We start from the raw sequence: 19,087 nt of genomic DNA on the forward strand, positions 1-19,087 counted from the left end.
TCAACTTTGAGCTTCAATTTCTCATTTACTCGAGCTTCATTTTTAACAAGTAAATATATGATTTCACTGTTCTCGCGGAGGAGAACACAAATCAATTTTGATCTTCCAAATTGGACCAACGGATTCCACCGAAAATTGTGCCAAAATTGAGCCATTTACTCATTTTTTTCAACAATTTATTCCTGCGAATGTATTCAATAAAAAGATACATGACATGTTATTCACCATACTTCATGAGTTAATATGCAAAGAGCCAAATAAATCGTTTATGAGTTATTTCAAGTTCAAAGTGCCAAATAAATCGTTTATAAGTTATTTCAAGTTTACTTTCACATTATTGTAATATTGATTATTATAATATTAACAGAGGTCAAACTAAAGTAAAAGTTCAGCAAAAATTCCTATTGCTTTAATGGATGGTTCATGAAAGGGAAAATAGAATATTCTCATAATTTAATTATATTATTAGTAAGATAAGCTGGCTATATTGTAAAGGTGGGGTGGAAGAGAATCTGTTTTATTGCATCTATATGTATTATGTAGGCCGGCAACTGTGTAGCACCCTCATCTATTTTATTGAGATCACTTCAAATTATGTACAGCTAAAGGAATTTTGCCCACTTTCAAGATCCTCGTTGATGGTTGCAATTTTAATAGCAATATTCCTCAAGAATTTCGTTTTAACTTTCTTGGCCTTTTAAATTCCTCTTGCATAGGCATAAAGGCTGTGAAAAGAAGCGGTATCGAAAGCCATGGGAGAAGAAATTTTGCCTGGAGAAGCAATGGAAGAAATTTTGCAAGGAGAAGCAATGGAAATCAGTTTGAAAGATCTGTCAAAGAAACTTGAAGAATTTGCAAAGGCTGGGAAAAGTTCCATAGCCCTAGAAATTTACTCCTCGCTATGGTAATGTTTTTATTATTTCATTTCTTAGTGCTTGTTTATTGTGCTAAATGTGTAACAAACGACTCTAATTATGTCCTACGTTTCTTTATAAAAGCTCGGTTGGTAGTTTATAACTACTTGGCACTGGTGGTTTACGAAGCTAGTTTTAAGGATGAATCCTACCAAATGCACGTAGTTGTAATAACTGTTATAAGAGATGACGTCGTTATCACATAGTTGAAGACGCTGGCATAGAACCTAACAGAGAATATGGGTCGATCTAAAACCTAGTTCTGAAAGGAATGGTAGATTTTAATATATCTAATCACATCCAACATTGCTCTGTGAGTATTAACTACTTGGACTTCCCACCTTAGAAGTCGATTTCAAATTGATAACTCAATCTATGGAGACATTCATGCACAAAGGAAGCATATTAGATTAAGGCTTCCACAAAACTTCTTTTATTTGCTTTTATTTGATTTTAAGTAGAAATAATTTGGCACCCTCCACAAGTGCTTATTTATCTTTGCATGGTTGCATGCCTTATACGTAGTTTTCTATTTAATTTGTCTATCAGGTCTATGCCGAATCTCTCTTATAATAATAAATAAACAAAAAGGTGGGAGATTGAGCCAGATATCAGTATTAAGAACATATTTGTACAATAAAATTCCTTTAAGTTGCTCCACCATTGGGACGAGTTTTCCTAATCACTATATCTTATGGCATATATGAATACAGGTTGGTGAAGTAGGAGAGCTATCGGAGATATTTCAGTGGAAGGGAGAGGTTGACAAAGGGTTGCCGAACTGGGAAGAATCAGATAAAGAGCATCTTGGTGAAGAATTATCTGATGTGCTTCTTTATCTCATCAGGTTGGCTGATATTTGTGGCATTGATCTTGGTGATGCTGCTGCAAAAAAGATTGTTAAAAATACAATCAAATACCCTCCCAAAGTCACGTTCTGATAGAATTTCATAAGATGTTTTTGATTGTACAAGGATGTTTTGGATAACGAATGATGAAATAAAATCTCACTTCTTTTTAAGGTCGACTGTGGGTTCTTTGTTCAGGTCGACGCCTGATGCAAAACATAAACTGTCATTACAAGATAGAATTCATGCACACCATAAAAGTTCTTACAGAATTTTAGACTAATATAAAGAATCAAAACCATGGAACAATGCTATTTAACATTATGAATGTAAACTTTGAACTTTCGAGTGTGACATAAGCAAAACATGAAAATAAATACGACTAAAATGAGAGGGTCCTGATGAAGTTGATTGAACCAGGGGCTGATTTAGTTCAGGTCAACTGCCCTGCACTGGATTTCAAAACCTCCTCTTTACAGACTAAAATACGACCTTTGTATAGCCATTGGTTGTTGCTACACTGCAGTAAACCCATCTTTTGCCACAGGATTTAACAATCCTAGTCCCGCCCCTGTGTTGAACTAGCCTATGCACCACCAATTTTCGAAGCTAGCTCGTTGATTTTTTTTTTTTTTTTAATTTTTGGGAAAGTTAATATAATTTAAAATCAAACCATAATTAGGAGGCAAAAAAACTGAATGTTCTCATTGATTTGTTTTAGAATTATATAGTTTATTGCATTAATGGATAAAATAACCCACATCAAATAAAGATGTAAATATAGACAAATTTATAGGGTCTTGGGTTACTCTATTTAACAAGTTGAATTTTTAAGATGGAACCTCAAGACTTAATATGGTATCAAAGCCATTAAACTCCAGCGAGTAATTTGATCAGATTAAGACTCTAAAAATAAGCACACGAATTTCAAAATTGGTCTGTTCAAACGAGCCACTATCTTGCAGGAGTATGTTAAGAGATAAAATATCCCACATCAAATAAAGATGTAAACAAAGATCTACTTATAAGGTATTGGGCTACTCCTCTTAATAAAGTTGACTTTTTAAAATGGAACTTCAAGTCTTAACAAATTGTTAGTCATATTAATTATATATAATTTCTTTATTTTTCCATAAATCAAGTCGACTGGGCCGATCATTCTGGGTCTCCGACCTGGAAAATCCAATCTGACAAGACAGAAACTCCCAAACATTTACCAATCTCAAATACGCCTATATCAATGGTGATTTATTAACCCAATGAATCATTTCTTCCAGCATAAGAAGACTAAAATGCAAAATGAAAATACAAATTTCTATACATAAAATTTTGATATGATAGTGGATTGTCCGGAATTCGAACCTGGAACTAATCGGATGGAGTAGATAATTTCTTTATAAAATTCGCCTCGGTATACCTTATCCATGCCCGATATCATGAACAATGGATACGACAACCCACTTATTAGAACTGATCAACTCGTGAAATGGTAAGGTCCAACCTGGGCTATTTCGATACAGGGTTTCAACCGGCAGAGTCACTCTAGGCTTGATGAGCCTTATGTTTTGATACCACCGGGATCGAACCTAACGTATATTGCAAAAATCAATGGGTTAAAAAAGGAAAAATGAAGTCATTATTTTTTGGCATAATCATTGTGCGATTAAGTCGATTTACTATTAAATCGAAGTTAAGCTGGTTGTGATGGGTATATTGATTTCTAATACATTGCAGAGCAATGGATTTTTTTAGTTTCCCTGTTTCACAATCTAGCTGAGCAACAAGATTAGTCTATATCACATACCTGCAATGATTCCTACAGCAAGTCATTGAAGGCATGGTTGGCTTGCAAGTTCAACTTTCATGGTATTATACTGGTGCATTTTTTATTATATCAGAATCAGTTTATTTAGAGGTTTAGACTTTGATAATTTTATACTTTTTTGACACTTCCATGGTAAAACTAAGCTTTATACCGGACCAATAAAAGTTCATGGAGGTTTTAGGGACTCAATTTTTGACATCTATGGCGATGTGGAATTTTTTTTCACAAATTTCTCACTTGTGATGGCAGAGAACCACAAGTTTGTGATCGAATATCATTTTAATCATATAATCCTTGGAAACCATTAATTTTTATTTACTTCTTAACCACATATTTCTTGAAACTCACTGCTTATAAGCGATAAAAGGCCTAACCAAGCAAAAATTTGCTACTAGGAATAAGAATTTGGGACAAAAGTGAGCACACGATCATAAGATTTACACAACTTGCCTTTGAAAAACTGCAGTCGGAGGGATAACTCTGCAATATGATTATGCTTCACTGTCAAATAGAAAAATTTACAGTGTGATTATACTCTACATCTTTAACTTCTCTATTGATTGCTACATAGTTTTGGAGATGCAGAGGTGTAGGATTGGACATTATGAAAGCTCCTGAATGGAAATGAACAATTTTTTTTATTTGTAAACAGCTCAATCATTTGTTCAGATCCCAAATAAGTTCAGCGTCGAGGTTTATTCTACGCTGGAGGCTAAACAGCGAAATTGTCAAGCCAGGTACAAAAATTCACCCCTGCTATCCTGACCCAGCATTGAAAGAAAGGTGCGTAATAGTTTCTATTAAATTTGTTATAACAATCTTTGTACAACTCTAGGGATAATGAATATTGGGACAATCATGTGTTTTCTCTCTACTTTGTTGCACCATTTTGCTCAAGTATTCTAGTAGTTACATTATCAAACATTGATCATGGCTTAATTTGCCAAATGTATGGCAAAACATTCATTAACAAGAATAATCTATAAGTACATAAATAGTTTCATAATAGTTTGCATACAGATGATGCGTGAAAAAAGAGAGTGAATTTTTTTTTTAAGAAATTCTGATTCAATCATATTTCATCACATTATGTGTATATAAACCGTTACGTAAACCTATTATATACATGTAGTATAACCGCATTAACGATAATGAGATATTGTAAAGGATATACAATATGGAAACTTAATTGCCTTCAGAACTGTGTTCTATTGTACATCTCAATTCAGAATGGTCTAAAAATAACAAACAATCGAATAGAGGCTCCAGCACCAAAATTGATTGACATAAAACTATACACCAACAATAAACTAAGGTTACCTCACGAGATAACGAAAACCCTTAGCTCTTCCCGGTCTCCCCTGGTGACACGCGTGTCTGAGTCGAGGTATGTAACTTCAAATTCACCAGTTCCTGGATTAGATGGCGGCCTTAATCCATCTGGTAAACGGGGTATATCCAATGGTGGAAGTTGTGATAAGTTTCCAGTTGTCTTCACAGTTGTTTTTTCGAATGTTATCTTGATTTTGCAACTTTCTGTTCAAAAATTAGATGAACATTCATCAAGAAAAATTGTAATTTTATCACCGAAAAATAAGGAAAAGGTTAAAAGAAGTCTCTGAACTGAAAAATAAAAAATAAATGGATCTATTTGGCATGGCTTTTAAGATTCAAAAACTAATTTTGGACCTGTTTGGTTATTTTTATAAAAGAGTCTCTTTTAGTTAGAAGAGCTTTTAGATGAAGTTGGTCCAATGTGGCTTCATCTAAAAGCTCTTCCGGAAGAAAAAATTCTTTTGGAAATTGGTTTCAAAACAAAAATTAAGGTAGCTTTATCAGAAAATATTTCTACAAGAAATAGTAGCAAAAGCTCTACAGGTGGTGGAAGTTGTGATAAGTTTCCAGTTGTCTTCACAGTTGTTTTTTCGAATGTTATCTTGATTTTGCAACTTTCTGTTCAAAAATTAGATGAACATTCATCAAGAAAAATTGTAATTTTATCACCGAAAAATAAGGAAAAGGTTAAAAGAAGTCTCTGAACTGAAAAATAAAAAATAAATGGATCTATTTGGCATGGCTTTTAAGATTCAAAAACTAATTTTGGACCTGTTTGGTTATTTTTATAAAAGAGTCTCTTTTAGTTAGAAGAGCTTTTAGATGAAGTTGGTCCAATGTGGCTTCATCTAAAAGCTCTTCCGGAAGAAAAAATTCTTTTGGAAATTGGTTTCAAAACAAAAATTAAGGTAGCTTTGTCAGAAAATATTTCTACAAGAAATAGTAGCAAAAGCTCTACAGAAAATTATAGATTTTGCTCAAATTTTAAGTTACTATCACAATGAAAACAGATACTTCCTTAGACATGGTCCCAAATACGATGAACTTTAGTAGCAAAGATAATATAAATTAGTGTAGAATTTTTTCAAACTTTTCAAACGTATTAAAAATATTTTAAAAAGACCTTGTCTTCGAAATTAATTTCTTTTTCATTTGATATCCTTTGCTTTTTATTCCTATTTTAACATCTTTATAGAAATTCTTTGTTCTAACTAAATAATCTGGACGAATATTAAAATAAAAATTAGACAGATTGATTATGAAAGAAGTATATCAGAAACCGCAGCCATGAAACATCTAGAGATAATCTTGAATAAATTTATAGAAAATGGTTTAGTTATAAGTAAAAAGAAGATGTAAATAAATAAACAAAAAATTGAATTTTTAGGAATAATTTTAGGAGAGGGAAAGATTCAATCCAAATGGCCCCCCAAAAGTTACTAACCTATAATTTCAAATTTGTGGGCCAAAGTGGCAGTTACTTCAACAGGTGGAAAAGGCCATGGAGCACCTAATTCAAGCTCTGCTATGTTGTCAAAATCTTTGCTAAAGATGTCAATCCTTTTGCCAAGGTACCTAAGAGACTCCCAAAACGTCTTCAATTCTCGATACTTAAAATGGCATTTTTCAAGCACATCAATTTACACATACTCAAATATGACAACCAGAAGACGGTGACAATAAAGTCATATAACATGGTACTCTAGTGTACCTGGCCAAGATTTATGGGAAGAAGTCTTCCAGTGGGTAGCCCGGGACGGCTCCCACCAAGAGTCCGAGAAGAAAATGCACTGCTATAAATCAATTTCCATCTGCCTTGCAATTGATCGAGATCAGCTGAAAGATCTACTGGACCTGAAGTTGATTCAAGTTCCTTTGCGGCATCTTCAGCTTTGCGTTTATCATCTTCATTTGCAGCAAGACCTCTATTTAACCCAGAAACTGCACTCTGAAATTGACAATCCCCCATGATTTGATGGAAAATAATTAATATAGAGAGCGATCAAAAATTGAGTTCTACAATCGAGAGTAGTTGACCCTTCTTGATACTTTCTGTTAGGAGTCAACACCTAATCCCTTTTTATGGGAGCAGTAATAAACAAAATGATATTGAAATCATGCAAAGGAAGTGCATAGACAGCAAACTGAGGAGTGAGGACCATTGGCCAAACTCAAAAACACCTTCCATCCATCAAGAAATGTCATCAAATCTCAGATTACAAATTGACCGTAACACAAAATTTCATTACTCAACTACTATGTTGCACGAACATTTCAACTAGAGTGGTATCTTGTTTGTGTCTGTGTCCAACACATATCGGACACGTGTTGGATATTGACACTCCTCGAACACTCTACTATGTTCATTTTTCGTTCTTATTAAATAACAAATAGATACCCGTATTTAAAAGATTTTAGCAAGAATAGTTAATACCAAATATAAAACTAAATTTGTACTATATAAATGAAGATTTTTAAAGAATTTAATCAACGTGTTGATGCATCATAGCCCGGCTACCCTACATCTTGACTCATGTTCAATTGATTCGCACTGAAAAGGTACATAAGATACATTAATACCTATCTAAGTTGATGCACCAATGGAGGGCATCCTAATTATTGCTTCATGGTGGTCAAATTATTGGCCTTATTCTCTGTAGTTGGCAAACGTTTCAACTAGGTCCCTACTTCTGAAATGAAGTGATATAATCTAGTGACAAGTTTGGTAAAGTAGATTATAAAATCCAATCTTGTCCTTTTATGATACAGTTCAGTTGTATCTTGTACCGAACTAAATATGCCATACAAGTTTATCCATCTTGCTGATTCTACATGTATCTCTTGCTCATCCCACTTTTCTGAATTTGTCAAATTGAGGCACCATACTATAGTGTTTACTTCAATTATAACCAAAAGAAACACCGCTCTGTGAAAAAGCGTATGCTTGCTTGATCATAGAAACAATAAGTTGTAGTGTTTACTTCAATTATAACCAAAAGAAACACTAAGTTGTAGCACAATAGCATTTGTCATCTTCGACCAAATTTTGTTGGTCTTTACCGACAATAATTAACTATAATCTCCTACAACCCCAACACACTTCGAATCCATTTTTTACACTCTACTTGTTCATTATTACATCTACCGGAAGGTCCAAAACAACTGAATCATTAGCAACCACAACCAAAACGAAATTATGTCAACTTCGGTGCACTATCCCCTATTCTAAGACATAGCACTAAATAATAAGAATTAATATAAGAAATTTAGCTGCAAAATTTCCATCACATTTATGGAAAATAATCATAAAATCAACTAATCCAAGAAGAAACAAACAGATTTCACCAATAACTAGAGAAATTAACAGAATATCTAACAAAAATTTTGTATTATTCAAGAATGCCCACAAGCAATTATTGAAATACCCCCATAGAAAAAGAAAAAAGAAAAATAAAAAAAAACCAACAACATCAAAACTCAAAAAGATTAAAGAAGAAAAACCAGGTCTTTGTCATACCAATAATTTGAGCTTCAAGGACCCAATAAGCTCATCTTTTGATTGTTGAGTTTCAGGAGGTTCAATGAATGTGACTTCACTAGAAGATGACCTGCAAATACCCATTTTCTTGAAATTGCAGTTTCTCCTTGTGGTGTGAAAAGAACATAAATTAATCGAACCATAATTTATTGGTGAAATTAAGGGTTGTGATGGTATAGATTGAATGTGAGAGAGTGGACGGGTAAAATTAAGCACGGAGGAGGCCATGACTTTTTGCAGAGTATGTATCTCCCTACAACTGATATTTCATTCAGCAAAACGGAAGTTCGTTTCTTTTCTTGAGTGAGTGGTGAGGGACGTTTTGTGGAATTTCATGGACCCAACTCAGTTGACGGTCTTAAATGGTGCCCATGTGGATTCAAAATATCCATGTTATCTGGTCAATTCAATAGGCATTTGAATCCAAGAGATGCTCTTCATATTCCATTTTGAATAAGTCAACCAATGATCTTAGAGCACGAGTTTACAAAACAATAACATTGTATGTTTTGTTGAATTAAATGTAAAATTATGTAATCCATTTAATTATATACTTAATTTCACTTAAATTGGTATTGTAATACTAGTGATGTTAAATATTATTATTATTCCATTTTTGGGTAATTTACGAGTTATTAAATCTAAAAGACTCTTTATTTTTAAAAAGTGTATTTTGCAATTTAGAAAACTTCTATAAATTTAAAGAGTAAAATTTGTATGTGCTCCAACAAACTTTTTATCTTTAGCATTTAATTTTACTACTCCAAAAAATATTTATTATTTTCCATCTTTTATTTTTAATAGTTCTCATCCAAATTATTATATAATTCTCATCCATTAAAAATTGAAATACTCTGAATGCATTTAATTGTAAAATATGTTTGCTTTCTAAATTTGGAGAGTCAAATACACTCTCTATTTTTAAATATTAATTTTAAGGAGTCTCTTTGAGTATAATTTTAAGGTTTGATTTCTTCAAATAGAGAGTATCTTATATTTAAAAAGTCTTTTGAAGATGTTGCAAAATGATGTTTACTTTAGAGTGTTAATGTATTAAAATAAGTTATTAGAAACTTTCTATTTTAACTTTTTAACATAAAGAGTGGATTTAGCTCTCCAAATTTTGAGAGTTAAACTCACTCTCTATTGTATTCATGCATTTTCATATATGCAGCCAATGAATGATCGTGTTTAGTGATTTGTACATCATTCGAGAGAATATTGTGCATTTTAGACCAAATAGCATAAATCCTAGATTTATGTAGGGGAGAGAGATATATCACTAACCCTAGATGACCCAATGAGCTATTTTCACAAATATTTAATGCAATTGTTTGATTTTAATTGACATAGAGATATAGTATATTAAACCAATCAATTAGAGTTAATTTCATTCGAGAGAAGTAATTAACTAAAATTGAAAAATAGGTCTAACATCGTAAATGAGTGTTTTTTTAATTGGCTTGTGGAGAAATTAATTAGGTGACAATTAAATGAAACCATGAATCTCAATCACGTTTGCTTCTGAAAATTCCCAAGATTTTCATATTTTCTAGATTTTTAATTATTTTTCAAAATCGTAATTTTATTGTGTGTTTATTTTTATTGTTAGAATTAAATCAATTAAGGTTCTGTAATCGAAAGTAAGCATTCATCGAGGGATCGACAATCCGGACTCAAAAGGTCGCTTTATTACTTGAATGCGACCTGTGCACTTACAGTGTAATATTTTAGCGAACAATATCCGACTCTACAAAACTTACATTTTTATAGGTCACAACTAATTTATCGATTATAAATTTTTAAATTAATTGATTACAATTTATATATCGATAAAAAATTAATTGACGACAACTTATTTCATAGTCACAAATTATCAAATTAATTGATCATAACTTATTTATCAATCATAAATATACAAATTGTAAGCCACGGTTACAAATTTAATTACAAGTCACACAATTTTTAGGTAACAATTACCCAATAATTGGTCACCCACACCCACCCCATTCCACCACTGTTACCATCACCAATTTATTCCCTTAGCAAAAACCACAACATTTCTATTAGGTACAAACTACTATAACCATGAGAACATAGTTATAAATTGACCTTTTAAGTGAATTCCCAATCTAAATTCTAAGGCAGAATACCACATCTTATTTGCATTTCATATGAACAAATAGGACTTTCACATTGAATTGGTTGCCCACCATGACGATGAATCATCTTAAACAAATTTTGACCTCTCTGAGACCTAGTATTTCCGCGTTAAAATATTATTAAAACCCCAACCCCCAATATCGATTTTTGGTTGTCATGCACCGCATGGTTAAAATAAATCAGAAAAGGTACTACCACGTTGTTACTTGTAAGGCAATTGATTCAATGAACGAAATCAAGCAAGAAAATAATTATAATTAATATTTAAATGAGCAAGTAAATGAATTAAGTAAATTATTAAGAACAAGATCTGCGTTAGGTTGCCCTTCAATTGCAGAATTGTTTTAGAGAAAAATCTAAGTGAATTTCCAAAAAATAAAATAAAAATCGACTCTAATAACTTCAATTTGTTGGAGGTGATGGCATCAATATCAACACCTAATGCGAATATGCTACATCATACTTTTTCTTCTTCTTTACTTTTTATTATTGTTGGATTTATAATCATGGAGGAAACTTCGAAGAATATTTATTATGATCTCAAAATTCGCTTAATGTGAAGAATAACGACGTCGAGGTGGGGATACCGTTATATATGGATTATGGGGATGGTGGTGGAGGAATGAGATATGGGAGTGGGGGTGAAGATGGAGAGAATCCTCCGGATTTGGGTGGGTGATGGGTATGGTGGAATGAAGAACCTTTTTAAAGAGAGATATTTTGACAGATTAGAGTAGGCATTGTGTTAATGGGTTATGTATTGTTTTGAAAAATTAATTATAACCTGAATGTTGAAAAAGAATAATTAAAACATGATTTTTGAAATTGGAATTTCAAAAGAGGGGTAAATTTCCCTTAAAATTTTTCGACTCCTCATATGATTCTGTTTGGCTAATATGCTATCCCTTATTTTCTGATTTTAACCATATGGCAAATGCTTCGATTCTAAGTGATATGGTAGCTCTTACTTCGGATGTAGGCTGTGGTACTTGCCACTTTGTTCCCAGAAAGGATGATTCTACATGTATATTATAGCATCCATAAAGGTGTCCATAATGTATATGTGAAATTTCATGATTGGAGGGTTGAAAAAATTATTTTTCAACTATCCGATGATGTTATACTACTTGTACATTATGGACATCATAATGTACAGATAACATAACCCTCCCAGAAATGGGAACATAGTGGCCCATACACCTTGCATCCTTCACTTGTTTTTTGCCTCGTTCTATTTTGCTTGTTGTTTGTGCTGATTTACCTTAAAAAACAATACTTTTGCTTTGCTTTCAAATCCTCCTAAGTTATTAAACTCTAATTGTATTTAAATAGTCCGAATAACCCTTAAGCATTCTAGATTTTGGGGAAAAAAAAAAAAAAAAAAAAAAACCCCCAAAAGGGGGGGAAAAAAAAAACATGAGAATCAATGAGATAAGTTACTTTCATTGCCACCATTGTGTAAATACAATGTACAAAATTTCTTCTAGTACAGATGACTCCCGTTGCAATTATAATAAATTATTTTGACAAAAATAAATGTAGTCCAAACACTGAAAGTACATTTACGCAACCAAATTCTAGTTAAATTTTCCCATTGTAGTATAGAAATAGCCCAGTGCTATCCTCGAGAGTTCTTTAACATGCCTTACGGCTCATTTTATGGTTAAATGCTTGATGAATTTCGGATTTTCAATGCGCCAATAAGTTACCAATCCATTGAATAAATTTGCCGAAATGTCTTGCACTCGTACAAGTATCAACATAACTTTCAACCGTCAGAATCCGTCTCACGGAATGGTAATGGAACTATTTTCACTGCCGTAAACTTTCCAACATTTTTCAGATGCTCATTTTCCAATCTGTTCAATCATACATGTAAAGTTAAAGAGCTAATGCTCATAATTGTCTGGTTATATGCTTCAATCTATTAGTTTAATAGCAATGGAGTTAAAAATTTGAAGTTTAAGGAAAACCCGAACTTTTTATGATCATATGAACATCTTAAAATTGAAATATATAATTACTTCTTTATCGCAACCTGGAAAAGGAGGAAGGTAGTACCTATAGAAGTTCCAGTGTCCGCGTCGGATGACCTCCAATGAAGCCAGGAAAAACTCGAGTAGTCGTGACTCTAACATTCCAGATTTGAATCTCATCACAGTCTCCACCCATGCTACTCTCAAGACAATATTCAAGGCCTGAAATTGAAATATTCTTTGTTTAGAGAGGTGAAAATTCATATGAACTGAGCATTCAAGACAAAAACATGGGCATGTTGGGATTTGACTGTGTACCAAACATGCCCAAAAGGTTACTTGTATTCTAGCCGAAGTAGTTGAAGAGAAACTAGGGAAGAGAACTCACAATGGATACATAATAGATGCTTTTATTCTTCAATACAAGATCATCTCTAAGCCATGGATTTTTGGATTTTGGCTTAAGAAGTCCCCAGTCTTTAACAAAATCCCAATACAACTGATAAACTGTGGCTACCAACGATGTCAACAAAACGATGACCAACCAAAATTGTGTGGGCTGCCTGTCATAGGTTAACCGTGCCCCGGCTGCCACCATTGCAGAGACATACTTCCCGAGGTTAGCCAGCTGCTCTGGGTTACATTCATCAAACCAACGTCTTGCACACTAGTATTTGAATAAGAAATTGTGTTAACATCCTATTAAGAAGAGGGATATGCATTTTATTATGCAACTCGTAGATAACCATAGGGAACATATTCAACGGGTATGGATAAACCAATCTTCATTTGATGTCGGAGTGAGAAAACTAGCAAATACGACTATAAAATTACCTGCATTGCACGCCAGTAGTACGGTGCAAAGGAGATTACATAAGCAAGCTCCTTGTATAACTTTGCAGACTTGCACATCTCATAACTGTGCGTTTTAAAACTTCCGGCGAGAAAGTAGCAGGACGCCGATTCCATGTGCCTTAATAATGGTATCTGTTGAACAAATCCAATGCAAGAAAAGGACAGTTTTTAAATCACAGACTCGTGAGTCTATGGCGACAATTGTGGTCTAAGGAGTAATATGTTCATTTTCCTATAGGAAAAACGATTTTCATCCAAAAATAGTATAAACAAGTTGTATCAATTATGGCTACCTGGCTAGTAAGTTGATCAGCCATGAAAAAGTCTACCATCAAAACCTGCAGACACGAAAAATCGTTATTTATAGAAGATGTGATATACCCATGTTTGATAGAGAATCTTTAAAACTCATTTTTCTCCAAACTCATTTTTAACTACTCATTCTCCCAATAAAATAGTTTTGTATGTGCACCATAACTTTTCCCTATATTTGACCTTCCATCCTCCAAAAATATCACAATATTTATTTTAAAAAAATCTACATCAAACAGGCTTAGTTTATATGCTTAAAATTAATATTTAGAAGCACCTTGTAAAATGGAGAGCAGACTATGTTGCGTAGGACCTTGATGAACGAGTAGCGAGTTGGACGATAGAAGATGTTTAACGGACATATGAGTAGCCCGATGAAAAACTGAAATACAGTCGTAAAAAAATAGACAAGGGCACATTTGATACATAGTATTGCATATTAATGTACATTAAAATTAACTTAATTCTTTTTCTTTGATCGTACCGAATGCAATTATGGAGGTTACTAACCAGTAGGAGAATTCCCGGAATCATGTCAACTTGACGGGGTGAGAAGCCTTGGGAGATTAAGATTAGGTGGATGATCAGAGCCCCAACCACTGCCGTCATCAAAGAGGTACAAATGAGGAAAGCGTCTCTGTATTTGAGAGCCGTTTTGGGTTGGAATTCGAATATGAAGTTGTAATTTATTCTTGCGCTCTTCCACGTTAACAGATTGCATCCATACATAAACAAGTGCAAGCATAGCAATGCAAACATGCTGCACATGTATTGATTTAGCATACTGTTAGTGTCAGTTATAACATACACAAATTTGGCAGTAGAAATGGAAACAAACAAGTATATGATAAACTGATTAGAGATAAATTATTGCAATTTTCTCATATATACTTGATTCTATGACTTGAGAGTATAAATTGCCTAAAATTGATCACATTTACTAATTCAAAAACTCCTGTGGCTCTAGCTATCGAAGTTCGACTAGAATTACTGTGATATGGTTAACTTATTTTCAACTCGAAGAATATACGAGTTAAATTAAGCATTATTTAGAACCCATTTACATTTTTATTTAAATATGAGACTAGAATCAAAGGTACAAGCCCTCAAAGGGATAGAATTTGTTCCTTTTTTGCACGTTTTGGACTTGATGCTGGATAAAATTGTACCCTACTAAATTAAAAAGAGACGTATAAAAATTTGTCACACGTTTTGTTGAGTCCGTTGACATAAGCGTCCAAGGTTCGTGAATTGATGAAAGATGAAGTTTAGTTCTCCCTTATACTATGTTCCGGCTCTGCCTCTTAGAAATCTCTAATACGACGGGGGATGGGAAGGACTGACCTGCTCCATCGTATCACCATCTCCATTGTCATCGTCATCGATATCCCTGCCCCACCCCACTCCCAAAAATGTTAAATTTGGTTGGACTTCGAGTTGATCAAATAGCTGTACCATCATAGCCAAGGGCAGCATGTCCTGTGTTTAGCAGGGACCAATAGGCTAGCCCACATAGAATTTTTAACTATTTTTCACCTCTATGTAAATGCAACTTCAATCTCATTAGTGCAACCATGAATAGCGATGGCAACAGTTGGGCTGGGCCTAGGACGACCCTCCCATCTCCTATCCCACTGGGAATTCATTCTAATTTTCTCAGCCCTATTCCCCACTTAATTATTTTTTATCTTTTAAAAAATATTTAAATTTAAAAACATAAAAATTAAAATGAAATAAAAAATAAGAGTGTGAGCAGGAACCATGTTCCCCATCCTGGCCCCGATTCCATGAGAATTCCGAATCCCTATCCCCATCCCGATCCCCATCCCCATCCCGAATGTTGCAAAGCAACACCGGGTGAGGGAGGATCGGACCAATATTACCATCTAACCAAGAATAGGCAAGAGGACTAGCTATATAATTTACTAGGCATCGACCCCGTGCTTATTTATGCATTGCGCTTGTGAGTGACAAGATTTAAAATACAAATAATTAGTCCCTTAATCGTTATTTGACACCCATTTAGTGTTATCTGTGACAATTTAATCTTCTTACAAGGTAGTGCAAAAATGGTTAGTTTAACCCATTTAGAATTATTTATCACATGGTCCCATTTTGTCCTTCGTTTGATGGATTATTCTATCATTCGCGAACCGGATTGAAATTATATCGAAATTGCACAAAAAAATTTCACATTTCCGGTCATAAAGTGTGAGTTGTATCAAGCTTATAGAGAGCTTTAACCACTTAGTGCGACCGGACATGAACTTCACTAGCATGTGAAGAAGGAAGCTAAAACCGAGATATTGTAGAAAAGATTACCTAAAAATCGGATAGACAGTTTCCATATAACCGGCATCAGCTCTAGAAGTGAACATGCCGCTCAAATGCGCCAAGATTGCATACACACTGAACAACGTCGCAAAGCTACCTGTGAATAAACCTACAAGAGGTCACAACAAAAATATGTCAGTTCAACGTATTAGATATATCTTTTCAGCAAATGGGACAAAATTAATTAAGATTAAGAAAAAAAGTGTAATTATTCATCATTTTTCTATATAGTATAACACTGTATCAAATATACTCTGAAACGACGAATGAGAGAAAATTACCAACGAAAAAAGTGAGAACGTGAGAATCTTTGTGCTGTTGGGGTCTTAAAAATTTCATTGCCTTCTTCCTGTCATTGTTGGCGAAGTGCTGTGTGAATAAGGACTCCACTTCGTCCATTAGCCTTACCACCTTTAATTGCACAACACTGTTCTTTTTAAAAATTATCTCTTTTTTTTTAAATGCAATAAACAAATAAATAAAGTAATACAGAACCTCAGTGCTTTTTTCATAAAATTTTATTTTATCAACCATTTTATGAAACCCATAACTTTAATCAACTTTTCAACCCGCAGTATATCAATTTGTATCGAATTCAGCTAAATTTTTTTATCAAAAGTTTCGTCATACTTGAACCTACGTCTATGGAAATGCGTTGAAATCGAAACAATTTAGACAGTCGAATCAACATTATAGTTGTAATATTATTCTAGTTGTTTCGGTGTCAATCAATAGCCCCCAAATATGCACAAACCTACACTGGGATCAACGTTTTGAATCGAAACAAGTTATAGATTCCAATTATAATTATAATGGTACTATTATTTTGGTCGTGTCAATCAATAGAACCAGACAAAAATTAATTCTTACCTTATCAGAACTAATGAAATGAGACGATTTCACATCTTTGAGGTAACTTGCAGATGCCTGCCTGTTTGATACCTATATATGAAATGAAATGAAGAAAATTAAATTCAAGAATAACATTTTGAGTTAATAAATTAACTCAAATAACTATTATTATTATTATTTTTTTCATGTAAGCAAAGTTAATACTTATTGGTGCGTGTTTGGTACGCTCTATTTGACTAGATAAAATAAAATAAAAAGTTTGAAAAAAATGGAAAATTTTATCATGTGTCTCTATTTATATTTGACGTGTCCTAATCGTTAAAATCGCGTTGGTGGTGGTTTTCATGTGTCTCTTCGTGGCTTCCTAATGAAAACGGCATCCAAATTTCTCTATGTTTACGAATAATCCAAGAAAAATAATTTCTTGCGACGACACTGTCAAAGAAAATTTTTGCAGGTATTTTCCAATTCAAAAAAATTACTTCTTTTTGCTAAATGAATAAATAAACTATGGATTAAGAGTTTACAGTCAGTAAGCAACAAGTAATGTCACGTTTCAAAATTACCTTGTCGAATTTCTTCAGTATCTTCGTAAAAGCCTTCATATTAAGTGAGCTGCCCAAAAAAATGTAAAACCATTAGAACATGTAAACAAATTAAGGTTGGTTTAATCAAAGAAATTTTACCTGTATGTTTTAAGTAAGCCAAGGCCTCTATATAGTTCGACGAAAGCACCTCTTATCTTCTTTTCGGCACACTGTATTCTCTTTCGATTGATAAATTCTCCGCCCCTGCCTCCCTCCTTCTTCGGATTGTTGACTAAATCCTCCCATAGCATTGATGCGACGGTCGATATGGTTCGGGCCGGGGTCGTGGCCGGAATATCTATTCTCTTGGCCATGTTAGGCTTCCCATTCTTTGTTTTCCCAAGGGTTGCAGATTTAACGAAATTTACGCCATTTTTCTCTAATGCTGCAATAACATCTTCCCTTTGGCTTCCCGATGGGCTATCAAAATAGTCACTCTGGCTTTCTACACACACGTGCATATAAGAATCTATGAGATGGCATCATTTGAAATTGAGAAGCATACTATTTCCTTAATAATTGCGACTTCCTAGAAACATTTTTCATTATATTAACGTTGTTCTAATTTCGGAAGATTTCGGAGGATATCAAATTTTACATATTAGATTGAGTAATGCTATTCACGGTGGGGATTATCGGTAATTGTCCTATATGACATACATGTGACAATTTATTATTTGATGCAGTACCATACTATTTCCTTAAGAAGTGTGACTTCCTAGAAAATATCCTTAACGTTTATCAAATTTTAGAAGATATCAAATTTAACAGATTGAGTAATACTCTTCATATCGTGGACTACCAATAGTAGTCTCACGTGGCAATCATGTAGCAACTAGTCACATAGGATAACTACCGTTAATCCTCACTATAAATAGCATTATTCAGATTGAGTAAGTTTTTTCAAAGTGGAGCGACATGAAACGTCATGGTAATCCAATATTTGTGTCTCATTTTTTCTTTTGTGAAAGTCTAAAGTAAAATAATTAATCCCATAATATTTACGACGATCTGTAAGGTATCAAAAAACATAGTAACTCACCAGAGTAATCGGAGTTCCGGCCAGACGATGAATTAGACCGAGAAAAAAACCCGGAACCCATATAACTAACATTTCTCCGACGTCGATCAGTGAGAACCCGCTTGAGATCCAAAAGAATTTGAAGCTGTTTAATCCAAATATCCCCTCTTTCCAAGAATTCTTTTTCTGTAGTCTTGTAAAACTCGTTCACCTTTTTCATTTCCTCGTCCAATCTTTCGAAAAACACCTTAATCTATACATGCACCTCAAATTAATCCAAACATAGACTTCAAATTCTCTATACTTTTCAAAATTAATATAACATAAAAAGGCGTTCTTGAACACGAATTTTGAGTGTTATTAATTAATTACCTCATCTTCCTCAGAAAACAGCTGAAGAAGCTCAGGTTCATATACTTCTACTTCTTCTCGTTCTCGTTCTCCTTCTCCTTCTCCATTTTCTCCTCCATTGATCTTCGTCTTCCCATGTAAATAAGAAATTAAAATTAAATATTATTAATTGATCT

At 33.6% G+C, this 19,087-nt stretch overlaps 3 protein-coding genes and 1 pseudogene across 3 annotated transcripts in view; 1 reads left to right on the forward strand and 3 right to left on the reverse strand.

Annotated features, from left to right (window-relative positions):
* Window positions 1-764: 764 nt before the first annotated feature.
* Window positions 765-1,882, forward strand: LOC111390580 (annotated as a pseudogene).
* A 2,810-nt stretch (window positions 1,883-4,692) lies between these two features.
* On the reverse strand, window positions 4,693-6,562 carry LOC111390568 (plastid-lipid-associated protein 6, chloroplastic-like; the record flags this gene model as incomplete). Its single annotated transcript, XM_023015626.1, has 3 exons — window positions 4,693-5,051; window positions 5,469-5,540; window positions 6,367-6,562. Coding segments are annotated over 3 exons (411 nt in total), but the record flags the coding sequence as incomplete, so codon positions are not given.
* A 9-nt stretch (window positions 6,563-6,571) lies between these two features.
* On the reverse strand, window positions 6,572-8,787 carry LOC111390567 (plastid-lipid-associated protein 6, chloroplastic-like). The gene is made up of 2 exons (XM_023015625.1): window positions 8,440-8,787; window positions 6,572-6,870 (listed from the first exon to the last, which is right to left on the reverse strand). The coding sequence occupies exons 1-2, from the start codon at window positions 8,686-8,688 to the stop codon at window positions 6,625-6,627; spliced, it is 495 nt and encodes a 164-aa protein (XP_022871393.1). The 5' UTR covers window positions 8,689-8,787; the 3' UTR covers window positions 6,572-6,624.
* A 3,263-nt stretch (window positions 8,788-12,050) lies between these two features.
* Window positions 12,051-19,087, reverse strand: part of LOC111390544 (phosphate transporter PHO1-like) — a 9,840-nt gene continuing 2,803 nt past the window's right edge. Inside the window, exons 4-17 of the mRNA XM_023015600.1 lie at window positions 18,933-19,040; window positions 18,582-18,813; window positions 17,639-17,984; window positions 17,519-17,567; window positions 16,971-17,042; window positions 16,382-16,511; window positions 16,089-16,209; window positions 14,277-14,526; window positions 14,044-14,148; window positions 13,748-13,792; window positions 13,434-13,586; window positions 12,988-13,266; window positions 12,685-12,821; window positions 12,051-12,482 (exon numbers count right to left, since the gene is read on the reverse strand). Coding sequence (XP_022871368.1) covers window positions 12,392-12,482; window positions 12,685-12,821; window positions 12,988-13,266; window positions 13,434-13,586; window positions 13,748-13,792; window positions 14,044-14,148; window positions 14,277-14,526; window positions 16,089-16,209; window positions 16,382-16,511; window positions 16,971-17,042; window positions 17,519-17,567; window positions 17,639-17,984; window positions 18,582-18,813; window positions 18,933-19,040 — 2,118 coding nt within the window. The 3' untranslated portion in view covers window positions 12,051-12,391. The remainder of the gene's footprint in view (window positions 12,483-12,684; window positions 12,822-12,987; window positions 13,267-13,433; window positions 13,587-13,747; window positions 13,793-14,043; window positions 14,149-14,276; window positions 14,527-16,088; window positions 16,210-16,381; window positions 16,512-16,970; window positions 17,043-17,518; window positions 17,568-17,638; window positions 17,985-18,581; window positions 18,814-18,932; window positions 19,041-19,087) is intronic.

Source organism: Olea europaea, unplaced genomic scaffold (genome assembly GCF_002742605.1).
Source record: "Olea europaea var. sylvestris unplaced genomic scaffold, O_europaea_v1 scaffold69, whole genome shotgun sequence".
Classification (NCBI taxonomy): Eukaryota; Viridiplantae; Streptophyta; class Magnoliopsida; order Lamiales; family Oleaceae; genus Olea; species Olea europaea.

Coding starts and splice junctions, on each gene's coding strand:
- LOC111390567 (XM_023015625.1), bottom strand. CDS start 8,688: ATGGCCTCCTCCGTGCTTAATTTTACCCGTCCACTCTCTCACATTCAA. Junction 6,871..8,439: donor CCTTGAAGCTCAAATTATTG/GTATGACAAAGA, acceptor TGTCAATTTCAG/AGTGCAGTTTCTGGGTTAAA.